General features: G+C 38.3%; 1 protein-coding gene and 1 pseudogene across 6 annotated transcripts in view; both read right to left on the reverse strand.

Annotated features, from left to right (window-relative positions):
* NOL4 (nucleolar protein 4) overlaps window positions 1–21,615 on the reverse strand; it is a 313,852-nt gene extending 292,237 nt beyond the window's left edge. For 4 of the 6 annotated variants that reach the window (XM_056138036.1, XM_056138035.1, XM_056138034.1 and 1 more), the window contains exon 1: window positions 20,662–21,615. In XM_056138036.1, coding sequence (XP_055994011.1) covers window positions 20,662–20,925 — 264 coding nt within the window. In that variant the 5' untranslated portion in view covers window positions 20,926–21,615. Of the gene's footprint in view, window positions 1–19,411; window positions 19,500–19,597; window positions 19,880–20,661 lie in introns of those variants that run through there. The other 2 variants (XM_056138037.1, XM_056138038.1) reach the window with 2 other exon arrangements.
* On the reverse strand, window positions 5,178–5,271 carry LOC130045553 (uncharacterized; annotated as a pseudogene).
* Window positions 21,616–23,366: the final 1,751 nt, after the last annotated feature.

The raw sequence follows: 23,366 nt of genomic DNA on the forward strand, positions 1-23,366 counted from the left end.
GCCTGGGATATATCCAAGATTACACTGTTGTGTATTTGAGTCTTAAATTAACATACATGAAGGACTCTAGGGTTATAAAATATCATGAGAAATTTTATTTCCTCTCTAAAGACAAGCCTGAGACAGAGATGTTTCCTAACAAAGAACACTTAGTAAGAATGAAATTATTTGATAGTTTCAGCTTTTGGATCTCAATTTCAAATTCCTCTGACACAAAACTAGTTTGTTAAAGTGCTCTCTACTAGCTTCATTAGTATTTTAGTAAAGTATGTTTATGAGAGCCAGAGGCCTAGTACAAGGTTCAGTGGGATGCCTTGCATGTGACTCATCCCAGAGCTATCACTGGCATCATTGTTTCCTAAGTATATCCAGGTATAGCACCTACCACATGTGGCCTGTGCAATTTCTGGCACCACATCCTCAGACCATAGCATTGAACTGCAAGTTTTGTGTCCAGTCATATCATGAAAGGACCCCTGGGGGTCCCTAAGTATTATCAGGTATTCAATAATGAAAAGAGCATCAACAATTATCTCAAAAAGATTTAAAAGGTAACACAATCAGTTATGTTATGTTACTTTCCATATACTTTCAATATACTGAATAACTTTCCATATACTGAGTTTCCAAGAGAAAAAAATCATGATATTTCACTATAGCAATACCATTAAATTATATTACACATTCTCACAAACCATAAACGTGTAAAATTTGTATAAACTATCAGAAAATGAATCATCCAATATCAATTAAATTTAAATTCCATCATGATACAATATGATTACACATGTAGAAATAAATGGCATAGGGTTATGTTGGTTTGGGAGGATATTATACTTTATTATTCTGAAATAATAAAATTTTATTGCCATAAGAAAAAATCATAAATATTTCTATAATACAGAAACATCAAATTTTGCAAACAAAAATACAATTTCACAAAACAAAACAAAAAATACTCCTTCATATCAAGCTGGTACAATTTGGAGAGGAAATTGCAATATCACTATAAATTCATAATGCAAATGTTAATGGGGTCCACTGTTAACTCTTTCCAGCCTATCTTTTTTTTTCCCATAAAATTTTTTGTTTTATTGATTGAGGACCTGTTATTCCCAGTAGTGCTGTTTGTGGCTTTCTTTGAACATAATTCCAACATCACAGTCATAACCAGTGTACCATCTCCCTCCCCCAGAAATTCCAAAGCCCCCCTTTTTTTTAACTCCTCCCCAATACTACAAACACAATTGTGTGGATGAATTTTCCTGTGCAGCCTATCTCTTAACTTGATAACATCAATAATGGCAGTAGAACATCTTAAATTAGGGGGAATATGGTATATGTTTTCAATTTATGCTTTTTATTCATTTTTAATTTTAGTAATTGTTGTATTTTACACAGAGTGATGTTACAACAGTAAGCAACATGAGATTAGACACGGAAATGAATGTGTTACATTTCATCAAAGAATAAGAAAAGATACTACGTGTTAAGAACTATAGAAACTTCATTTTGAGTCATTGTTTTCACAATTTTATCAGTTGAACCACACATCTATGTAAAACAGTGCCTCATTCATTTTTCTTAAATAACCAATAGATCCTTAGGAAACAACGATATAAAATACATATGCATTACAAGAGGTTGTTCCATAGTTCTAGTATCAGAGCAAGGTTTACTGCTGTTTTTTGAAAAATAGTTAAAAATAACAATAAAGGTAAAAAATTCATTTAGCTAAACTTACTCAGAGTGACACTTAATTCTCAGATAAATTCCTTGCTAATTTTGATGCTGTTGTTGTTAGGTAAAAAATGTATGTAAGGAAACTGTGTTATTCCATGCAAAAACACATACCTTGCATGTACAAGGACTTGGGTTCAATCCCCAGTACCACATGGTCCTCTGAGCACAACAGCAGACATAGGACAGCTGAGAGGGCACTTGCCTGGCATGCAGCTGAGGTTTGCTGCTCAGCAACACATATCTGGGAGTGATTCCTGAGTTATCACCAAGGATAGTCAAAATTTTTCCTAAAAATAAAATTCCTTGTATAATGTTTTAATGACTTTTATTAAAGTTTTAAAATGAGGTTATTTCATCTCCATAATTCTCACTTAAAAGTAGCAAAATTATAATGAAAAGGAAACTATGATGTTGAATGTACCTTTTAAATAGAAAATGATTTTTCAATCCTTTTCAAAAATATACATGTAATATTTCTATGTGCAAAAATGTAAAATTTATATGTGTAAAAATGTGTCCATATTTAAACATTTCTATTGTTGTACATGTGTATATACATTTCACTTACTAACCAAGATTAGATTGCTATTTTGAACATAAGATATTCTTTACAATGTTAAAATCAATTTTATAGAATTGGAAATCAAGAGTAGGAACTGAAATAATTTGCCCCAAATAAAGGTAAAGGTAAAGGCCCTCCCGTTGATCGTCGATTTGCTCGAGCGGGCCCAGTAACGTCTCCATTGGAGACTTTGTTGTTACTGTGTTTGGCATATCGAAGACGTCACGGGGAGCTTGCCAGGCTCTGCCATGCGGGCGAGATACTCTCGGTAGCTTCCCGGGCTCTCCAAGAGGGGCAGAGGAATCGAACTCGGGTTGGCCATGTTGGCTGCGTGCAAGGCAAACGCCCTACCGCTGTGCTATCGCTCCAGCCCAAATAATAATGATTATAGGCCCAAAGAGATAGCACAGGAGTTAAGGCATTGTCTTGCATGCAGCTGGCCCTGGTTTGAGTCTCCAGCACTGCAATGGGTCCTGAGCACTGCCATGAATGATGGATTGATACTAAGCACAAAGTCATGATTAAGGCCTGAGAACTTGCCAGATGTGACCCAAACTCAGCCCCCTCTCCCCCCCGCAAAAAAATGTAGAATGACTAATTAGTAACATTATCATAATTTATATCTAGACCATCTAGATTCAAAGTTGACAATTTACACCACATCAACTTGTATCTATAGTTTTCTGTTTCTTGGTGTTAAAATTCTAAATAGGCTAAGCATGAAATACAATATGAAATTAATATCTTGTAATTCTAGTGGAAGCTAGGGAAATTTTAATAGTCAAATATTCTAGAGACAGTCTGAATAAAGATTTAATAAAGAAAAAAATAATAAAATGTTAAAACCAGCAATTTGTGTCTAAAATTAACACATACATATTATTTATGTGCTGCTATATACCTATATTTTATGGTATATTATAAATAGGCTATTTGATATTTGACTTGCAAATGTCTACAGTATTGTACTGCCATGATTTCAGTTAAAAATAAGGGTAATGGAAAACTGGATTCCTATATTCTAGAAAATATCCCTTTAAAATTATTACTGGAAAACCTATGAAACTTGGGCTACATAGCATATCAACAATATTTAACAAAGTTAATATCCTCCACTATTGCCAGAAAATTCTTAAGATTCTCTGTAATAACACCAAACCGGTAAGATTCCTTTCCCCCATGAAGACATTAAACATGGCCTTTAGTGGAACAACTACTAAATATCAAAAATTTCACCAATTCATGGAATCTACTTGGTACTATAACATTTCTTTCATCAATCCGTGTGTTGCTAAACTAAAATACTGAACAAATATGTGCCAAACTAATATATTTGGGGGTATGGTGCCGCCAGCAGGTCAACCTGTACCTGCAGGGCGAGTGCACCAGCAGCCTGATGGTGACTTCAGACTTCCTGATACCCCCAAATTGCCACTGTGTCTTTGGCAGGATCCCAAAAACTTGGGGCCAAGTTTACCAAGAAATTAAATGGCCATAGATTAGATATACGGGAGCCACATGCACAAACCTCCTGCTCAGCTGTACAAATCATTTATTGTCCTTATTTCAGAGACCCATAAATCTCCAAAGAGATCAAAAGCTACAGTTAGGGCCAGCGGTGCTTCACACTTCAGGCAGGTGGGCACCCCTGCAAAGCATATGCCAATAGTTTATTTCTCTGGAAAAGATGGAAATAAGGGGCCATGATCCAGACACACAAAAGAATCTGCGAACCAAGCAGCTTGCTGCAGAGATGCCTCCAGACTTTAAGCCAGGCCCACTTCACCTGGGTGCCTCAGACGGGGGCAGGCATCTTCCCTCCAACTGCCCCCTAAAATGAGAAGTGCAGGTATGTGGCAGGTTCCATGAAGACAAACTCCAGGCCTCAAGGAATAGGGGATGGGCCAGTCCTTCTCATTTCCTCGTCTCCATGATACTCTGGATATCTTATGTTATTCATAATAATCAACACAAAAGAGAGTATGGGGGAGATTGTCTGCCATAGAGGCAGGCAGAGGGTGGGATGGGGGGCGAACACCAGGGACCTTGGTGGTAGAAGATGTGCACTGGTAGAGGGTTGGGTGATCGATCATTGTATGACAGAAACTCAAACAGGAAAGCTTTGTAACTGTATCTTACGGTGATTAAAAAAATAATAAGAAACTAATATATTTATGGTAAAGGTAAAGGTAAAAGGTAAAGGCCCTCCCGTTGCTCATCGATTTGCTCAAGCGGGCCCAGTAACATCTCTACTGGAGACTTTGTTGTTACTGTGTTTGGCATATCGAATACTCTTGGTAGCTTGCTAGGCTCTCCAAGAGGGGCGGAGGAATCGAACTCGGGTCGGCCACGTTGGCTGCTTGTAAGGCGAACACCCTACCACTGTGCTATCGCTCCAGCCCTCATTATTAAAAGGTCCCCAACTTTGAGTATACTTTTCAGCCCGTAGAAGATACCTATCTGTAATTTACTCACAGTCCATAACACCTCAAGGATGAGAAGCAGATGATCAATTTTTAGAAGCAGAGGGATTTTCCTATCAAGATAGCTGTGACCTGACCCCTAACTGAACCTCAATAATTTTGGAGTAGAGACAGCCTTCTGAAATTCACCCTCCCACCTTTTTTTCTTACAAAACTCTAATGTAAAAACTTAAGCATTGTTATTTTGAAAGTTCATATCTAAAATATATTGTTGATAATCTTAGACAATTGCCTAGTACCTGTTCCTCTTGGAAAAATATCCAAAATTCATGAAGTCTTCAGGTCATTTTTCTTGATCAATGAAATTATTTTTTAAGATTTTTATTAGTGAAACACCATGAGGTATAGTTGTAGATTTACAAATTTTGGTGCTTGGGTTTCAGTTATACAAAAATATGGAACGCTTCACGAATTTGTGTGTCATCCTTGCACAGGGGCCATGCTAATCTTCTCTGTATCATTCCAATTGCTACCAAAGCAAGCACTGATCAATGAAATTTTTATGTTGCCAGTCTAACTTCGTACTGGGAACTCTTTTGATGATTCTGGTAGAGTTGTAGGGTGAAAAAAATTGAACTTCCTATATTTACTTTTGTGTTTGTTTTTGTCTTTGGCATTGTAAAGGGCTTACTCCTGGCTCTGCATTAAGGGATCACTCATGGCTTGGCTCAGGGAACCATATATGGTGCCAAGGATCAAACTGGATCACCAATGTGCAAGACAAATGTCCTACTTGCTGTACTATTGCTCAGGACCTAAACTTCCTACCATTCTTACTGGCTTCCTTCCTTAGCTTTCCTTCTTTATTCAAATTATAGGATTTCTGTAGTTCGTCCCCTACTGCCAATTGTTTTGGCTATTTAGAAAGCTTTGAAACATCAACAAAATCAATAGTGTACACTTGATTTATTTGTAGCCTTGTCCCTATCTTTGACATGAAAAATAATTTTCTGATATAAACTTCCCATCATTATCATCTGCTAAAAAGCTATAAAAATTTGAGTTAGATTACAATGAACTCAATTTTAATGTTTTTTTAGGCATTCATTTTTCCATTCTCTATTAGAGTTCATTGACTTTTTTTCTGGAGATCTCTTCAGTGCATATGTTTATTAGACAAAAATTTCTGAATTTGGGAAAGAGCAGTGTGGCCCCAAAACTTAAAAAAACAAGCCCTTAAGAGGAAGATAAAAGAAACTCTAAGCATAAGAAAAACTCTCAAAAGATGTTAGCATAATCTAAAATTACTTAATTTGTGCTAAAACTGTAAATTGATTATCTGTAACATTATCAGCATATTACTGTCAACATTGTCCCTGATTAAATTATAGTAACAGGCTCATCTAGATGGAAGTATTTTTGTTCACAACAGGAATGAAAATCAGAAAAACTAAGTTCTTCTGTTATAAAAATACTATTTTATGAGAGCAGTATGTATGTGTACATATATGCATATATATTTAACTCATTACTTTCGCTTTTCAAATGCTATATAATTTTATTCATATATTAAAACATAGAGCTCCGTGAAGTTCAATATACAGAACAGTTAAAATTAGAAGACATGAAAAGTATACCTGAACTTAGTGTCAAATTTTCATTTAATGCACTGGTGAATAACAATGTGCGAAAATATCTTTTTTTACTTAACAAAAGTTTAAGTAAAGGTCTACTAATTGCATAAGTCCTTGACAATGTATTATTTGTGATTTCTAGTTTCAGTTACTTTAAAGTAGAATAAGAGTCACTACTCAAAAAGCAAATTAAAGCAGTGTACAAACTTGTTTCATACTTTTTTGCCTATATTTCTCAGTTTTTAATTACTGTACAATTCAGCCAGTTTTTAATGATTATCTTGTGTCATCACAAAGAAATATAAAATTTGTGCTCATTTCATTTGTTTATAAAATATTTTTTTAAACTTTCAACCATATCCAATGATGCTCAGGGATCACTTCTAGCAGTACTACGGAGACGAAATGGTGTGTAGGAGACTGAACCTGGGTCAGCTGTGAGTAAGGCCAACACTCTACACACAGTACTATCTCTCTGGCTCCTGATTATAAGATCTTTAAATCACATAATTATATACATAATTATATTAACGGCTAGAGCAGGTAGGGCATTTGCCTTGCACGCGGCCAACCCAGGTTTGATTCCTCCATCCCTCTCGGAGAGCCCCGTAAGCTACTGAGAATATCCCGCCTGCATGGCAAAGCCTAACAAGCTACCCATGATGTATTCGATATGCCCAAAACAGTAACAACAAGTCTTACAATGGAGACGTTCCTGGTACTTGCTCGAGCAAATCAATGAAAAACAGGACAGTGCTATGGTGCTAATTATATTAACAAGATTAACCAAAAAAAGTATGTTAAAACAACAATAATATGCATACAATTTAAGTTGATGTACACACAATGCAAGTAGCTACAAGGTACACTGCTATGAACAAATTTGTGTTGTAGAATCTGTGTTGTAGAAGAGAGGGAGTTTTAGAAGAGTTCACCTGTCAGTGAATTTCTATTAGGAGAGAGACTTTGTTATATTTTCAATTGAAATACCACATTGTCTTATAGTGTGGTAGACATTGTGCTGCTTAAAAGTGCTTTTGAGGGGCTGGAGCGATAGTACAGCAGGTAGGGTGTTTAACGTGAATGCAGCCGACCTGGGTTTGACTCCCAGGATCCCATATGGTCCCCTGAGCACCGCCAGGAGTAATTCCTGAGTGCAAAGCAAGGAGTAACCCCTGTGCATCACTGAGTGTGACCCAAAAAAGCCAAAAAAAAAAAAACCAGTGATCTTGATTATCACAGAAGATTAACCATATAAATTTTAAAGTTTAAATTCTAGAAGGCATATATGTACCTAATGAGGAACCAGCAAAATACTTGAAAGAACTGTTAATAGACTTGAAGAAAGAATTGAAAGCAACACAACAGGAGGTGGAGACTTCAACATCATCTCTCGATAGATCAACCAGACTAAAGCTCAGCAAGTATATACTTTATTTGAGGGAAGAAATGAAAAAGAGGGGGTTAGTAGGTAGATACAGGAACTTTTCATCCTCCAAAAGCTGAATACACATTCTTCTCCATTGTACATGGGACTTTCTCCAGGATAGACCACATGCTGGGCCACAAAACATACCTCCATAAAATTCGGAGGATAGAAATCACATCTACTCTTTTCAGACCATGAAGCACTGAAAACAGAAGTGAATCACAAACAGAAATGGAGAGTCAAATCAAACACCTGGAAATTAAGTGGCTCACTACTGAACAATCAGTGGTTAGAGAGGAAATCAAAAGATTCCTGGAAACGAATGAGAATGAGGGCAAGAGTTATGAGAACTTGTCGGACACAGCAAAAGCAGTGTTAAGAAGAAAGTTTATAGATCTGCAAGAATTTTTCAGGAAGGAAGAAAGGAACCACAAAAATGAATTCTAGAAGGCAATTTTCCCCATTTATTGAACATCTGAAAGACACACAGTTACTATACTCTATATAGTGATAATACAAATTAACTAAAAGTTGCTTATTAATGACACTTTATCCAGTAGAGAGCCAAAGACATGTGAATTGTTTATATGAAGATAATGTTGGTTTAATAAAATATTTTAGTAAAATATGTCTCATTACACTAGAGAATCATGACACCCTCTATTATTATGAATTTGTAAACTACTCCTTTTAATTGGTACAAGGTTAATGCAAACCCATAATTGTTCAAATAATGCCAACTCTACATCAACATGTCAAAATTAGTAATCTCAAATAAATCATGAAGTTTTATACTTGTAGTTTTTTATGGAGAAAAATAAAACAGCCATATAAAGATATCTTTATCGATCACAAGTAAATACCAATGAATGAGGCAAAACTACTAAGAGAAAGGTGACTCACATATAAAATTCAAACAAATCTTTGGTATAAGATTAGAAATTTTCATCTAATTAAATCCCTTGGTTAAAACATGGTACTAGTATGACCACATTAGGCAATAGATCCTCAGATAATACCACTTAGCATTTCCTGAGGTCCTAGATTAACCTCCACCCCCAAAATGTTCTACTCATCTGGCAAATACAATTAAATCACCCACCAAAAAGTAAAATTTGAAATTACAAAAAATGGTCATCTAACCTTACTATTTCCTATGTTTATTCATAACAATGCGACTCACACATCTAGGTAATTATCTTTTTAAAACCAATTACGTCTACAGTGGAGAAAAGTAGTAAAGCAACATCTCTCACCTAAAGGAAAAGTATCTTTTTTAAAACCAAACTAATTTTGGTTTCTGTTTTTTTTTTGTTTGTTTGTTTGTTTGTTTTTTTGCTATTTGGGTCACACCTGGCAATGCACAGGAGTTACTCCTGGCTCTGTACTCAGAAATTACTCCTGGCGGTGCTCAGGAGACCATATGGGATGCTGGGAATCGAACCGGGGTCAGCCATGTGCAAGGCAAATGCCCTTCCCGCTGTGTTATCGCTCCAGTCCCCCAAATTAAGTTTTGAACATTCTGAGCTTATATTCTAAGTCTCCTTAACTTTCTAGTTTTCTAACAGCTCTAAGCACTTGTAAATCTGTAACTGTGAAGCTAACACAAATCAAAACTTGATTAAGACTAAGAGAAGAGAACATATGAGCCTACTGAATAAACTTCCAATGGAGAGAAAGGAAAAAAATAAATGAAAGATAGTTTTTTCCTCCAAATCTAGAGGAGGAAAGTAATTTCCAGTTTCCTTTAATACAGATGATCTACTCATTATTTCAAAGCCCCAAGTCTTAGGTAAGTTTCCTTCAAAACAACATATTAAAATAATTTATTTTTAATGAATAGACTACTTATAATATGTAGTTATATTTTGTTCCAGTACTATTTTCAAAAGTACATAAACATACATTAATAAATTATGCAGATAATTTCTTTATGCACTATTCTGTCTCCATTCTCCATTATGAAAAAGCTAAAGGATTAAGCCATCTCATATTTTATCTAGGAGATAGATGAAATATAATAAAATTTTATAATATTTAAAACATTAAGAAAAATTACATATTTATAAATTACATATTATAGAAGTATATATTCCTAATGGGAACAATCATTAAATATTTCAAATGATCTTCTTGAAATATATATTTTACTAAATTATAGATAATTTCAAAAAATGGTAACACATTAGGCATTAGGAGAAAACATTTAAATTATTCTCAGCTGTATCTTAAACCACAAGTAATTGTAGTCAAATTAACTTTTAAAGAGTTGTCATTTTTTAATTATACAAATACTTTTAGGAAATTTTATACAGACAACAATGATTTTGCTGAACAGCTAATTATGAGAACTTGAGTGGCTCTAAATGTCTCAAACTTACCAAAGCTCAGTGAGTTAGAAATCCAGTCTTTTTAACTGGTCTTTCTACTAGGTTCTCCTAAAGCTGAAATCAGGTGTTGATCAGCTATATTCTTACTTAGAAGATCAATCGGGGAAAGTTCAACTTCCAAGTTTCCTTCAGTTTGTTGACAGATCATTCCCTTGTGGTTATAGGACTTAGGTACTACTGTGTTTCTAGCTCTCAATTCTTAGAGTTCTTACTTCTTGGCCATGCTGGCCCCTCCATTACAGCAACAGAGAACCTTGCACTTGAATCAGCCTCACTTTGCATCACTGGACCATCTCTGCTTTTAAAAAGCTGATGTGTTAAAGAATGTCTGATTGAAAGTGACTGTACAATAGAGACAACACAACCATGGGACTAATTATTTATAGACCCTACCTACACTCAAAGGGGTGATATTAATACGAGCACTGGAGACACTTTGGGGACATTTTAGAATTTTTAGAACTCAGTAAAAAAAAAAATGAACATACGGTAGACCATTAGTGGCAGAGACAAACGTGTGTTTATAAATTAAAATATTAACCAAGAAGCAATTTGGGGTAAGATTTAGAATTTCTCCATATAGTATAAGCTCCTGTAGCATTGCCCTCCCATTGTTCATCGATTTGCTTGAGCGGGGCTGGAGCAATAGCACAGCAAGTAGGGCGTTTGCCTTGCACCCGGCAGAGCCGGGTTAAATTCCTCCACCCCTCTTGGAGAGCCCAGCAAGCTACAGAGAGTATCCCGTCCACACAACAGAGACTGGCGAGCTCCTCGTGGTGTATTTGATATGCCGAAACCAGTAACAGCAAGTCTCACAACGTAGACACTACTGGTGCCCACTGGAGCAAATTGATGAACAAAGGGAGGACAGTGCTACAGTGCTCCAGGTTTTAGAAATAGATGACATTTCATTGTACTTTTTAAAAGATCTGTGCTTAAACAAAAGGTTGTATATAGAATTCTTCCCTTCAGTATTTAGAAATTTTTCTCAAATTCAATAGATATATCAGACCATTGGATTTTATTGATTTACTATTTGATAATCTGAATGATAATGATCTTAAATCTGTATTTATTTATAGCTATAACTTTTCAAACTTTATATTGAGTCAAAGAAACAAATGAAATTTTATTATTATCTTTTTTTTGGCTTTTTGAGTCACACCTAGCAATGTTTAGAGGTCACTCATGGCTCTACATTAAGGAATTACTCCTGGGGGTGCTCAGGGACCATATGGGATGGCAGGGATTGAACCCTGGTCAGCTGCATCCAAGGCAAACACCCTAACCACTGTACTATCATTATGGTGCCTATCTATCTGATCTATATTATGCAAAATAAAAGAAAAGAAAACTCTCACATCTCTACCAATAATATGTAAGTCATGACATCCATGGTCAAAAATTCTATGGTAGCTAACATTTTCTGCAGAATGAAATCCAAAAATTTTAAACTGAATTCTCAAGGCTCCCATACTTTTGCACCATTCTACATTTCTAGTCTTATTGTCTACATTATCTTACACTGCACTGTGCAACATGCCCTAAACATGACTTGGATGAAATAATTTTCAGTCATACAAGCACCAACAGCGTATAATTTTCTTATGTATGTCCTGTATTTATATGGATAAGACATTATCTAAATGTTCTGTTGCTTAAGTACCAAGACACTTTCTCATTGTTATTTTAGCTGAAGTTAGAGGCCATCACCTAATGTTCTACTATAAGGCAACAATGTACTATTATAGTAAGTTTCCAATTGGCATGTGTACATCCCAGTTTATGACAATCTATTTATTTATGACAATCTATTGAGGTAAAGTAGGAAATCTTTATATTTTTAATATCAACCCAGTATTTACTTTTATGTTTTACTAATGTGTTAATTGTTAAAAGAGAAGCAATTTATGTAATTTTGAGGACACCTAAAGGTACAATACCCCATTTTTTAAAAAATTAGAATGTCGGGGCTGGAGTGATAGCACAGTGGGTAGGGCGTTTGCCTTGTACGCGGCCAACCTGGGTTCCATTCCCAGCTTTCCATATGGTCCCCTGAGCACTGCAAGGAGTAATTCCTGAGTGCAGAGACAGGAGTAACCCCTGTGCATCGCCGGGTGTGACCCAAAAAGAAAAAAAATTAGAATGTATTATTATAAATGGAGGCAAAACCATGGCTATAGAGTGTAACTAAAATTGTTTCTCATTCAAACTCTTAACACTTAGGTAGGCACTATGTGATTCTCAACATTATCTTGATTTAAACCACAATTCCTTCAAGCATGTTATACAAAATGTTCAGATCATGTGAATAAAAAGCTGATATTTTGTTTAAAGCAGTTAATCCAGTCATTGATCAACAGTATGACTTTATAAATATTAGGCATTATTGTAATTTCTTCGGAGAGCCCGGCAAGCTACCGAGAGTATTCGATATGCCAGACACAGTAACAACAAAGTCTCCAATGGAGACGTTACTGGGCCCGCTTGAGCAAATCGACGATCAACGGGAGGGCCTTTACCTTTACCTTATTGTAATTTCTAATTGTGTTATATTAGCCAGTTAATGTTACCCTTTTTGGTTTTTTTTTTTTTTTTGATTTGGGGGCCATACCTGGCGGTGCTGCTGTAAAACAGTGGCAACAAATTTCAGATGAGAGTAAAGTCCCAGCTATTCTGTAGTTGTGAAGGGATGGTGGCACTTTGGGGACGGCAGTGTTATGGTATAACATACATTAAAACTCTTGAAAATCATTGTTACCAAACTAAAAAATAGGAATCTTTACTTTAAAGTCAAGTTAAAAACCTTTATGACACATTGACGTCTTCCCTGTCCCCCTCATTTGCAAAAAAGAATATGCATGCTTATGCACTATGAGTGGCATTATAAAAGGTTACATTTGCTATGGAAATAATACAGAAATTCCTTGGAAAAGCTGCAATACTGAACTATTACTAAATGATCCAGCAATCACTCGTGGGCATAGAACCAAAGACAGTAAATGTAGGGTCTTAAGGGATATCTGTACAACGACATTAATACAACATTATACACAATAGCCAAGAGAGATGGAAGCCATCCAAATGTTCAATTGATTAATGCATAAACAAAATTTGGTATATACATACAGTGACAGATTATTCAGTCTCATGAGAAAAAATATTATTCCACATAATATCGTGAATAAATTTTGAGGATACTGCCAAATGAAATAAGTCAGTCACAAAAATACAAATTGCTATATGATTCCACTTTTATGAGATATGTAAAATAGATTCACTGTAACAAAAGTATAATGATAGTTATAAGGGACTGAAAGGAGGGCAAAAGAGAGGAATTATTTAATGAGTACAGAGTTTGCAATATAAAAATTCTGGATATTTGTTTCAGAATTTATTGGTACTATTTAATAGACACTTAAAAATGACTTAGAAGATAATTATACATATGCTTATACCACAATAAAATAGATTTTTTAAATAAAAAGTAGTTCCCTAAATAACTTTGAAATAATTTACACTATGGCAATAGTAAAACATTTCCACCATATAACATTAAGCTAGAAAGTGATTTTTATTTATTCAGTTAATACTACCAATCTTATATGTCATACATTATGGCACTGAAATGGCACTGAAATCAAACTTTAATCTTCAAACAGTTTTTGGGAAAATCGGCAAATTACCAAGAAATAGATGCATGATATGGCATAATAAGAATAGAATTGAGAAAGAAAACATTAAATCGTTGGTAGAAGCAACCATATTTAAATGGTAGAATCGACCATAAATGAATGATAGAATCAACTATTTTGAGATTTGACTATTTACTGAGAAAAGAAAGGTAATGACTATACTGATATATCAAGAACATGTTACACAGACTTGGAGTAGAGGTGAAAAATTGTTTTGTCACCCATGGAAAAAGAAGATAAAAAAGGTGTTAGATTGGAGGAATAAGGATAGAATAGAGAGGAAAAAGTTGTTTTTAGATATGTTCTTTTGAGGTGTTAGAGATACCTTGGTTGAAATAGCCAGTAAAAGAAAATCCTAAATGTGCATGTAAATCTCAGAAGATATACAATCAGTCATTAGCTCATATATTAAGTCACCAGAACACAGAGATAGGTGAAGGTATGATAATTAATGCAATTAGTCAGAAGAAATTCAGTAAGAAAATGAATTCAAAATACAATGTAGCGAAATTATTTCATTTTAAGGATAAAGAAGTGAAAATGAAATTTGGAAAAAGTATTGTCTTAGAATTTTTAAAGCAAATATAACAACTACAATATTCTAGTAGAAATAGTAAAGAAATTTTGACTAATTAAGTTGTCATATTTTTTCCCCATGGCATAGAATCCTCAAATAATGACGCATAAATTCTTTAGAAAAAGACCAGTAATACTGAATCAAAAGATTGATCAAATAATTTATCATTAGAACTGATGCTAAAAGATCAAAACAAGATCAAATATAAGAAGCAAGAGACAGAATAAATCTTGATAAAAATATATATTATAAAGTAAAATGCATAATTATATTTTAACAAGAACGAGGTAAAAAGTAAAAATGCTTATTTTTCTCTACCACTGTAAAAAAGTCAATGATACTGTAACAAAGTGAAATTTGTAGTTGAACAAATAAAAAATTATGTTTTAATGTTTTACTTAATAATTTATGCTAATTTCAAAAATAGATGCCTCTACAGAAAGGCCACTATTTATTAGAAATATTTTAAACTTCATGTATTTCTAATTCTTTTGTTGCATATATTTTGCTATTCTTATTTAAATTAACATATATTATCAATATATGGTAAATTATTAAATAGATGGTAAATGTTTCTACTGACCAATGTTAATTATCATATAAGTCATATCTAATCTTGTTGGTATAAATATTTAGTGAGAAATCTGTAATGAATCTGTAATTTGAAATTTTATAGTGGTTATATCTGTGTGAGGATTCAGTATGTCTACTTTTAAATGTTTTTTCTTTCCTTTCGATTTATATATTTAAAATAATTTGAATATTTTATTTTTACATAAACAAAGCCATTCTAAAAATTAGGAGTACATAAAGAGTATATGAATAATGCACACATATTATCTTGTGTTAGAATATTACAGTTTTATCTATTACCATTACAATGTGATTTTGAGTTAAATCATATGTCTAACTGCAATTACAGCATGCTATTTTTGTTAGTAATACTTAGAAAGCAATTATTCTCTATTCTCCTTTCTTTTTTTTTTGGTAAGGGCATACCCAGTGGTGCTCAGGACTTACTTCAGGCTCTCCGCATGGATCACCTTATAGCATCTGGGAGTGAAACTCTGATGGGCTGCATGCAAGGCAAGAGACTTGTCTGCTGTACCATCTATCTGGTCCACATCAATTCTTTTTATAGAATTTACTATGTGTTATGCCTATATTATGTAACCAATATGTATATGGATTATAATTAATTCATCTCCTCAACTATCCAGGCAATTGTTGTTACTGATATTTACAAAGAAAAAAAAGAAATTTTAGTTAAGAAAACTCTTCATTCTCTACTTTAGTAAACCCCAAGTCCTGGTCTTAAATTTTACCTAAAATCTACTCCATGTTCATGTTTCTAGCCATCCATAGTGTCCATGGAGTTTATCTTGTTATCTCAGAATTGTGAAAATGAATATAACCTACAAGATATTAAATTTCCTTTAATCTTTCTGAGATAGACATAAGAAATCTTACCAAATAGAGTATTTTGGGAAATGTATTTCCAAGTGGAACTCTTGGAAATTCTGCTTCCAAATTCCTGTATTTGCTTCTTCAACTTTCCTCTCTCCTACACAGAAAATCTAGAGCACAAAATAATGAATACTAGACTCCCAGCTGGCTCAGAAGATTTATTAATGTTACGTGTGTAAATGCTAAAATTTGTCCCTCACTGTAGTTTCAAATAAAACAAGAAGCAATGGAAAAGTGAAAAATAAGTCACTTAAGAAAAAACTGTGGGATGGTCTTCAAATACAAACAGGTTTATTTTCTCCCTGTACCAAGGGAATTATTTCTATAAACCCCCTGTTCCAAAATACTCATGCTAGACAAGGTATCCACTCTTTCTCAAAGTATGTTCACATGGTGCTGTAGTTTTACCATAGCTGATTTATTCCACTGAGCCACTGAATAAGCTGCACAGCTGAGATTTGAACCTGAAACTTAGTGATCCCAAAGACTAAGCTATGAGGGTCTCAAAATACATGAGTTGTCAATGGCAATGAACAGTGAAGAAGTATAATAAATAAAGCCCCAATTTGGTTATTCTTGATGATTACTATTGTGATTTGTTTCTGTGCCATATATACAAACTTCTATAACATACAACTGGCACTGTTGCTCAGCTTTTTCTAAATTTCTGTAGGAAATTCTAGATTGAAACGTAAAGCATGAGATGTATGCCTCAGCCATGAAGGTAGGCCAGATGAAAATGCATTGACCGTAAGGCATTGTTTCCCTCAGTGTAATGTAAAATTGAAGAAATGTATAATTAAAGCAAAGTCTGAACTAAAAAGAAAAACAAAGCCCAAAAAAAAACCCTGGTAACTATGAACTAGCCCATGAATATTCATTCTAATCACTGTACAGTAATGAATTAGTAGTATGCACAGCAAGAACAATATAAAATTGAAGGCTACAGATTGCAGAAATGAATAATCTTTAAATGACATAAATAAAAATAATGCATTTTCCTCTCTGGATTGAAATTCACTTTAGGTTCCCTAGACAAATAAAAATAAGGGGAAAATAGAAGAATAGCAAATATTAGACCTAAGTATTTGTTCCTGTAGATACACATCAAGGAAAAACTTATCTGTATAATTTAATTGTACAATTTGGATATTTACTACCTAGATTGCTTCAAACCAAAAGACAAAAACATTGAGTCTACCAAATCACATATTATCTTCATACAGTAGAGTTGTCTTTTTTGGTAAAGCATGAGAACGCATAAATCATGTTACCAATGGAGTATTTTAGAAATTTTCTGGTTATCTCTAAGTTTACTTTCCTATCACGAGGTACGACGTGTTTAGATAGTTTAAGATGTAGGAGTAACATTTCAAATAAATGTTGATGTAAAATAAAATGTCAGATCAAACCCTTCTACAACTAAGCTTGAACTATCAAATATATAAAATGAGATAATTACAGCAATGTAATTTAAAATCATCACAGATTAGATAGTTGAGAGTCAATCTTTTTAAGCATAATTAAATTACTCATCATTTTATTCTTGATTTCTATCATCTTTAACTAGAGAATACAGAAAATAATAGTGCCAGTATGGAACATAACTTAGATACAATGCCCAATAAGCTGCCTGACAATGCACGTGTGTGTGCAAGCACACGTCAGAGGTCCCACTCTAGACCTAAAATGGCTGAGTTGCAAAATGCCGTTGCTTGGTGACCAAATAGTATCTCCTCATTCACAGAGTAATCTAAACAGAGACAGCTAGGTCCCTTCAGCTTTAGGCGTGTCTAGGACTAATACTGAAAGGCATGTTTATCTTCCAGTATTCCTTATTTTAAGTCAGTTGTCACTTGCTTGATCAGCTATATTGAGTCTTTAGCAGAAAGGATATTTACAAAGGTCCACCTATTCTTTTGGAAAAATAAGAACAAGCTTCTTCATTAGGCCTATGTGGTGCCTACTGTTTTAATATGACCTGCCATTTGCTATCAGTCTCCCTTTCTTTCATTAAACAAAGTAGTTAATTAGCCCAAGCCTGTCCCCACCCCTTCTCTTTCCCTTTTTGCAGCATAATGATGTCTAATTATCAGCAGCAGAGGGGTTACTGCAACTCCAGGCTCAAATCTCTGACAGCAAAGCCAGCCATGAACCTTCAAATCTCAAACAGCTCAGTCTACTTGCAAATACAATTCAAATATTGTACCTTCAATCAATATCTGAATGAGAATTAAAAGAAAATATATTTTCACCTTCCTGCTTATTTTATACTCCTGCTACTCTTCAAATGAATCAATATATTTTTATGAGACAAAATAATTTGAAATGTGAGCAAATACATGATAGAAAGGAATCTTAAAAAAAATGTAAACTCATTGAAATGATGATTGGCTGTCTCTCAGAGGAGGAGGAGCCTATTATTCTCTTAGGAACAGCATAAAAATTTCATAAAGAGCAATGGAAGAGTTCATGAATTAAAACCCTCTTGAACATTTCAAAACAATCTTGAATGAAAAGCAAAGCTTTCAAATACTTAGAGAAACCATTATCTAAGACCATCTCCTGAGAGATTACATTTCCTCCTATAGATGGAATCTTTACTGAAAAGAAAAATGCAGAATTATCATTTTAAATTAGATGCCTTACCAGTAATTTAACTCCATTATTTTTGAATGAAAATATTGAAAAATGAGCATCTGGATGCTGGTTTAAATCAGTGACATCTTAATTTATGTTAGTGGTTCTGTCATTGTTATAGAATCTGTGATAAAGAATTTTTAATTAATACTTCAAAAGTGCATCAGTATATGTACTGAATGTAATCAAATCCTTAGGAGTAATAAACTCATTGAACCAATTCTGAAGTTAAAGTTAACAGGGGAATCTAAGTCAAAATATAATGTCTAAAAAAAAAGCCTTCCTGACCAGCAATTTCCTTAGACATATTAAATATTTAGGTAAATACATATAATCATATTCATTTAATTCACCTAATATTTTCCAAAACACAATACACTCTTATGTTCTGGGTTCTAATTTACCTTGTCTAATCGTGTTTTTTAACCATGTTTTTAAATTAACCCCAATACAAATGAATCAAGTATTTCATTCTCTACACAACAGTTCTGACTCACCAGATGTAAATAAACCTTAATTCTAACCGTTATCCATCAAGTTCTCATTATTTAATAAAACAAGATCATAATCTCCGCATTGTCTTTAGCAATGTCAAATGTTAAAGTCTGCATTTATGAATCTACTTACCCCCTAGATACCTTTCAAAATGGTACATTTTTAAAATCAAAACTTTCATGTGTTTTGATTTTCTCATTTATTTCCATTTCCCATTTCCATATAAATTTTACAAAAGAAATGCATTTCTTTCATGCAACAAATCAAGAAACCATAAACTGTTTTCCAAACCTAAAAACGAGTCCTCCAAATCGTCTTTTAAAACCTTTCATGCATATATTTCCAATTCCATATACCTCTGTTTGAGATAGAAGAAAAGCTCTCAAGACAGCTTTCTAGCATCCTGGAGGAAAACTGCACGAGAAACAGTTCCAGCAAGGGAGGGAGGAGAGAGAGCAAATGCTCAAGAAAACCCAGAGCGAGGCAAAAATGCAAAGGATGCCAGCCACCCTCCCCCACCCCTACTCCAAATGTGTACCCACCGTAAGGCAGCGAAGAAAAAGGTCTTAGGCATGGGATCTGCAATCCTACTTGTAGCCCACAGCTCCCATCTTCTGGAAAGGAAATTGACGGTGCTATATGGTTCCTCAACCTCAGAGATTTCTGACCTGGAAGGCTGAGATCCACTAGGCTTTTGATGCCAGCATCTTGCAGTGCATGGGCTTAGAGCTTTGCGGCCAAGACACTACTACAGAGCCATCCCAGAACAGGGAACAAATGCAAACACCATAAGATTGCGCCCCGACCCATCTCTCTCTCTTTGTGGTTCATTATGTAGCAGCTGCTTTATTTATGAAAGGGTGGAATAGAGACGGGAATGGGGTGGGGTGGAGTGGAGGGGGGTAGCGGGGGGGGGGGGGGGAAGGATTCTCCAGGACGTTATCTACAATCTCAATAGTCGCGGCAAGATCAAGATCTCTGGGAGCGATCAAGACGATCGGACAGCCCCGCGTCTCCCCGGCGACAGTCGAACAATAAAACGTGATCGGGGAGGGGGGAGAGGGGGAGGAGGAGGGAACCCCCACATCCAGGACGAGCGCCACATTCGGGCTTTGTGCCAATAAGGAGACACTGTAGATTATCGATCAGAATCGTCTATTATCAGAGCGTGCAGCGGGGCTCCCAGCGTGGCCTTTATGCGCGGCGGCGGCGGGGTGCGCTCCGGGCGCCGAGCTAAGGACGTGGGACAATGGCCCAGCCCGAGGACGCAGGACATCGCCCGAGCCGGGGAAGCAAGCTCCAGCCACGGGTCCGAGTGCCGGAAGGTCGGCGAGGGCCGGGGGTGGAGGGGGGGCGGGCTTGGACTCCAGAGTTGAGCCGCCGCTTTGATATAAAGAACCACAAAGACCCCCACGACGCGGGTGGGGGGGGGGGGAGTGCGCCTGGTCCGAGGGAGCAGCGGTGACTTTGGGGATGGGGACCGCGAAGGGCGGCGGAGGGGCGCCCGAACCGACCGTGGCTCCCGGCTCCCCGATTCTGCCCCCCATCCCGCCCTCCCCGCTGGCAGCTCCCGCAGACAAATAACCAGAGCGGGCGAGTCACTCACCGTGGTCTTGACGGGCACGTAGAGCACTTGCTTGGCGCCTCCGCCACCCGCGCGGACCTCGTCGGGCTGGCCCAGCTGGAATCCCTTCGATTTGACCCAGAATTTAAATTTGGCGTTGTCGGTGGAGCTCGACTCGGAGCCGTTGAGGAGCTGGACGATCCGCTCGTATTTTTTACGGGTCACCGTCTTGGTCTTGCCCGAGTCCCCGTAAGTCCTGAGACACCAGTCCTGGAAGTGGCGGTACATGTCGCGCTCGCTCTCCATGGCCCCGGCGGCCGGCCGCCCCGCGGCTCCCCGCGCTCTCGGCACCTGTTCACCCCGGGCTCATGAACCAGGCAGCCCCGGGCACGGACGCGGGCCCGACCCGGCCGAGGGGACGAGGGGCCGGCTGGGCAGCAGCAGTCAATGCCCCGCGCTCCCAAGTGTCCTCTGCATCCGTGATGGCAAATGTCTCGCAGGTTTTCCTCCTCCTCTGGCCGCTCTTAATCCTGCAAGCCTAGGACCATCCCAGCAGCATCCGGCCCCGAGAAGCCGAGTTTTGAATCCTTTAAAATCCCATTCCGGGGTGGAGGAAGAATCCCAATATGGACTTGGGGTGGTCCCCTGACGCCTCGCCCCGGGGGCTGCGTCCGGGCCAGGCAGGTGGAGCGCAGCGCCGCCTCCCCGCGCGCGCCCCAGAAGCTTCTCCAGCCACTGGCCCCGTGGTCCAGGAGCGAGGGCTGCGCGCCTCTCTCTCTCTCTCTCTCTCTCTCTCTCAAGCAGCCGCCGGGCGGGGGGCCTGTGAACCCCAAAGGACACCCGGGTCCCTGGGCTCCCCTTCGTCCAGGGTCCTGTTTCCCTTGGGCCTGCCCACTCTGGGGCGCGAAGGGACTAGAAAGAAAGAAAGTTCTTACCTGTCATGCTGTTAAGCCTATCAAATCCGGCCAAACACGAAATGCTCTGCGAGGGTTTTTTTTTTTTCCCAAACCAGCTTAAAATGTCATTTCTCGCGATGAATTTCGGCTGGTGCCTTCCCCGCCTCGCTTCTAAGTTAAGTCCCAGAATTAGCCGAGCCTTCGTGACGATCCCGCCAGAGTTCTACGGGCTGGACGGTGGCATCCCAAACTGACATCCGTTCCCAGGGGAACGTGGGTGCAGACAGGCAGGCCGCTGGCGGTGGGTGGTGTCCCGGATAATGACGGGGGTCTCCGGACAGGACGCCTAGGGTTTCTGTTGAACTGGGGACAAGCATAGAAGTTTCTGACACAGATGCTTAAAGACCCTCTGCATGAAATCCAAATCCGTGTCGCCCACTCGGTTCCAGTTTGCCGCTCGCGCGGGAGGTTTCGGATGTTTATTTCCCCCCCACCCTGCCACGTCACGGACACCCCCTCCCCTGCTCAGAGTGGCCAAATACGAGTTCCTCGGGACGATGCACTCGAGCAGATGACATCCGCGGCTCCTCCATTCGGGATTTCCATCCGTCTGTTACCGAGCTGGAAAGAGGGGATTTGCCATCCTCCTCGCCCGGCGATTGCGGCCGCTCCTCTGGGATGCTACTCCGGGCCGAGGCCGGCGCCCGTCCCGGGGAGCGGCTCTGCGGGCCGGCCGGGAGCCGACGTCCTCCCCAGCCCCAAGCTCCGAGCGGGAAGGCGGAGCGTGGGTCCCCACGGCGCCGCCGCCGCCGCAGCCGGTCCCGGCAATTACCAAAAGGGTCAGCGGCTCCCGCCGGGCCGGCCCGAGTGCGTGCGTGAGTGGGAGGCGGGGAGCCGGGGGCGCGGGGCGCGCGGGGTGTGCGCGCGGCTCTGGGAAGGGCTGGCGGCGGCGGCTGCAGCCGGGGCTGACAGCCCGGGCGGAGCGCGAGCAGCTCCACACACTAAACCTCTTGCCTCTCCCTTCACCCCCACCCCTCCCACTCCCCTCTCCCCCCCGCCCCGGCCCCTTCCAAGCGCGCTGATTGGCCAATGGGACAAAAGTTTCTGTGGAGACGGCTGGGCGCTGACGTCACGGGCAGAATTGTCCCATTTAGGGATCCCGGGGGCAGTGCGCATGCTGCAGGCGGCAGGTTAGAGGCTGGAGGAGGTAGCGGCGGGCCCGGCGGCAGCCAGGTGGCGGAAAGGAGCACTCAGCATCCAGGTGGGGGGACGACTCCAGCAGGGTTTCCATGGAGATTCCTCTGGGTCTAGCCTAAAAACAGCAGATCAGCTGACACCATTAGCTCAGGACCTAATTACTGCTTATTGGAGCAACAAATGAGGGAGAGGGCCAGCTGCAAAGGAAGAGTTTTTATCTCCCCCTCCACACCCCTCCCCAGCCATCTCCTCCTTTCTCCCCTCTCTCAGTCGTTCTAACAGTCCCGGGAGAATACTCATTAACTTGTAGGATTCCTGCAACAACAGCTCTCCTTCTCCAGAGGCCATCCAGACCGCTTTTTTTCTTTTTTTATTTCTTGCTCTTGTATCAAAACATTGCTAAAATTATCAGCTGTCCCGAAACCCTGAATTTTTTGTCAATAAATATTAGGTGTCACTCAGAGACTCACTCTCCAATAGAAGTCACAGGCGTGGCTAATATAAGTGAGGTGAGGAAAATCATTTTCACTTCATGGAACTGGGTATTTCTCTTTAGGCGTTGCATATACATGTGTTTTAATTTTCACAATCTTAAATACATAAATATTTAGAGCAAGCAATAGTCACAGAAGACTATTTTGAACCACTCTTCTA

The sequence above is a fragment of the Sorex fumeus genome, unplaced genomic scaffold (genome assembly GCF_029834395.1).
Source record: "Sorex fumeus unplaced genomic scaffold, SorFum_2.1 ptg000128l, whole genome shotgun sequence".
NCBI lineage: Eukaryota > Metazoa > Chordata > Mammalia > Eulipotyphla > Soricidae > Sorex > Sorex fumeus.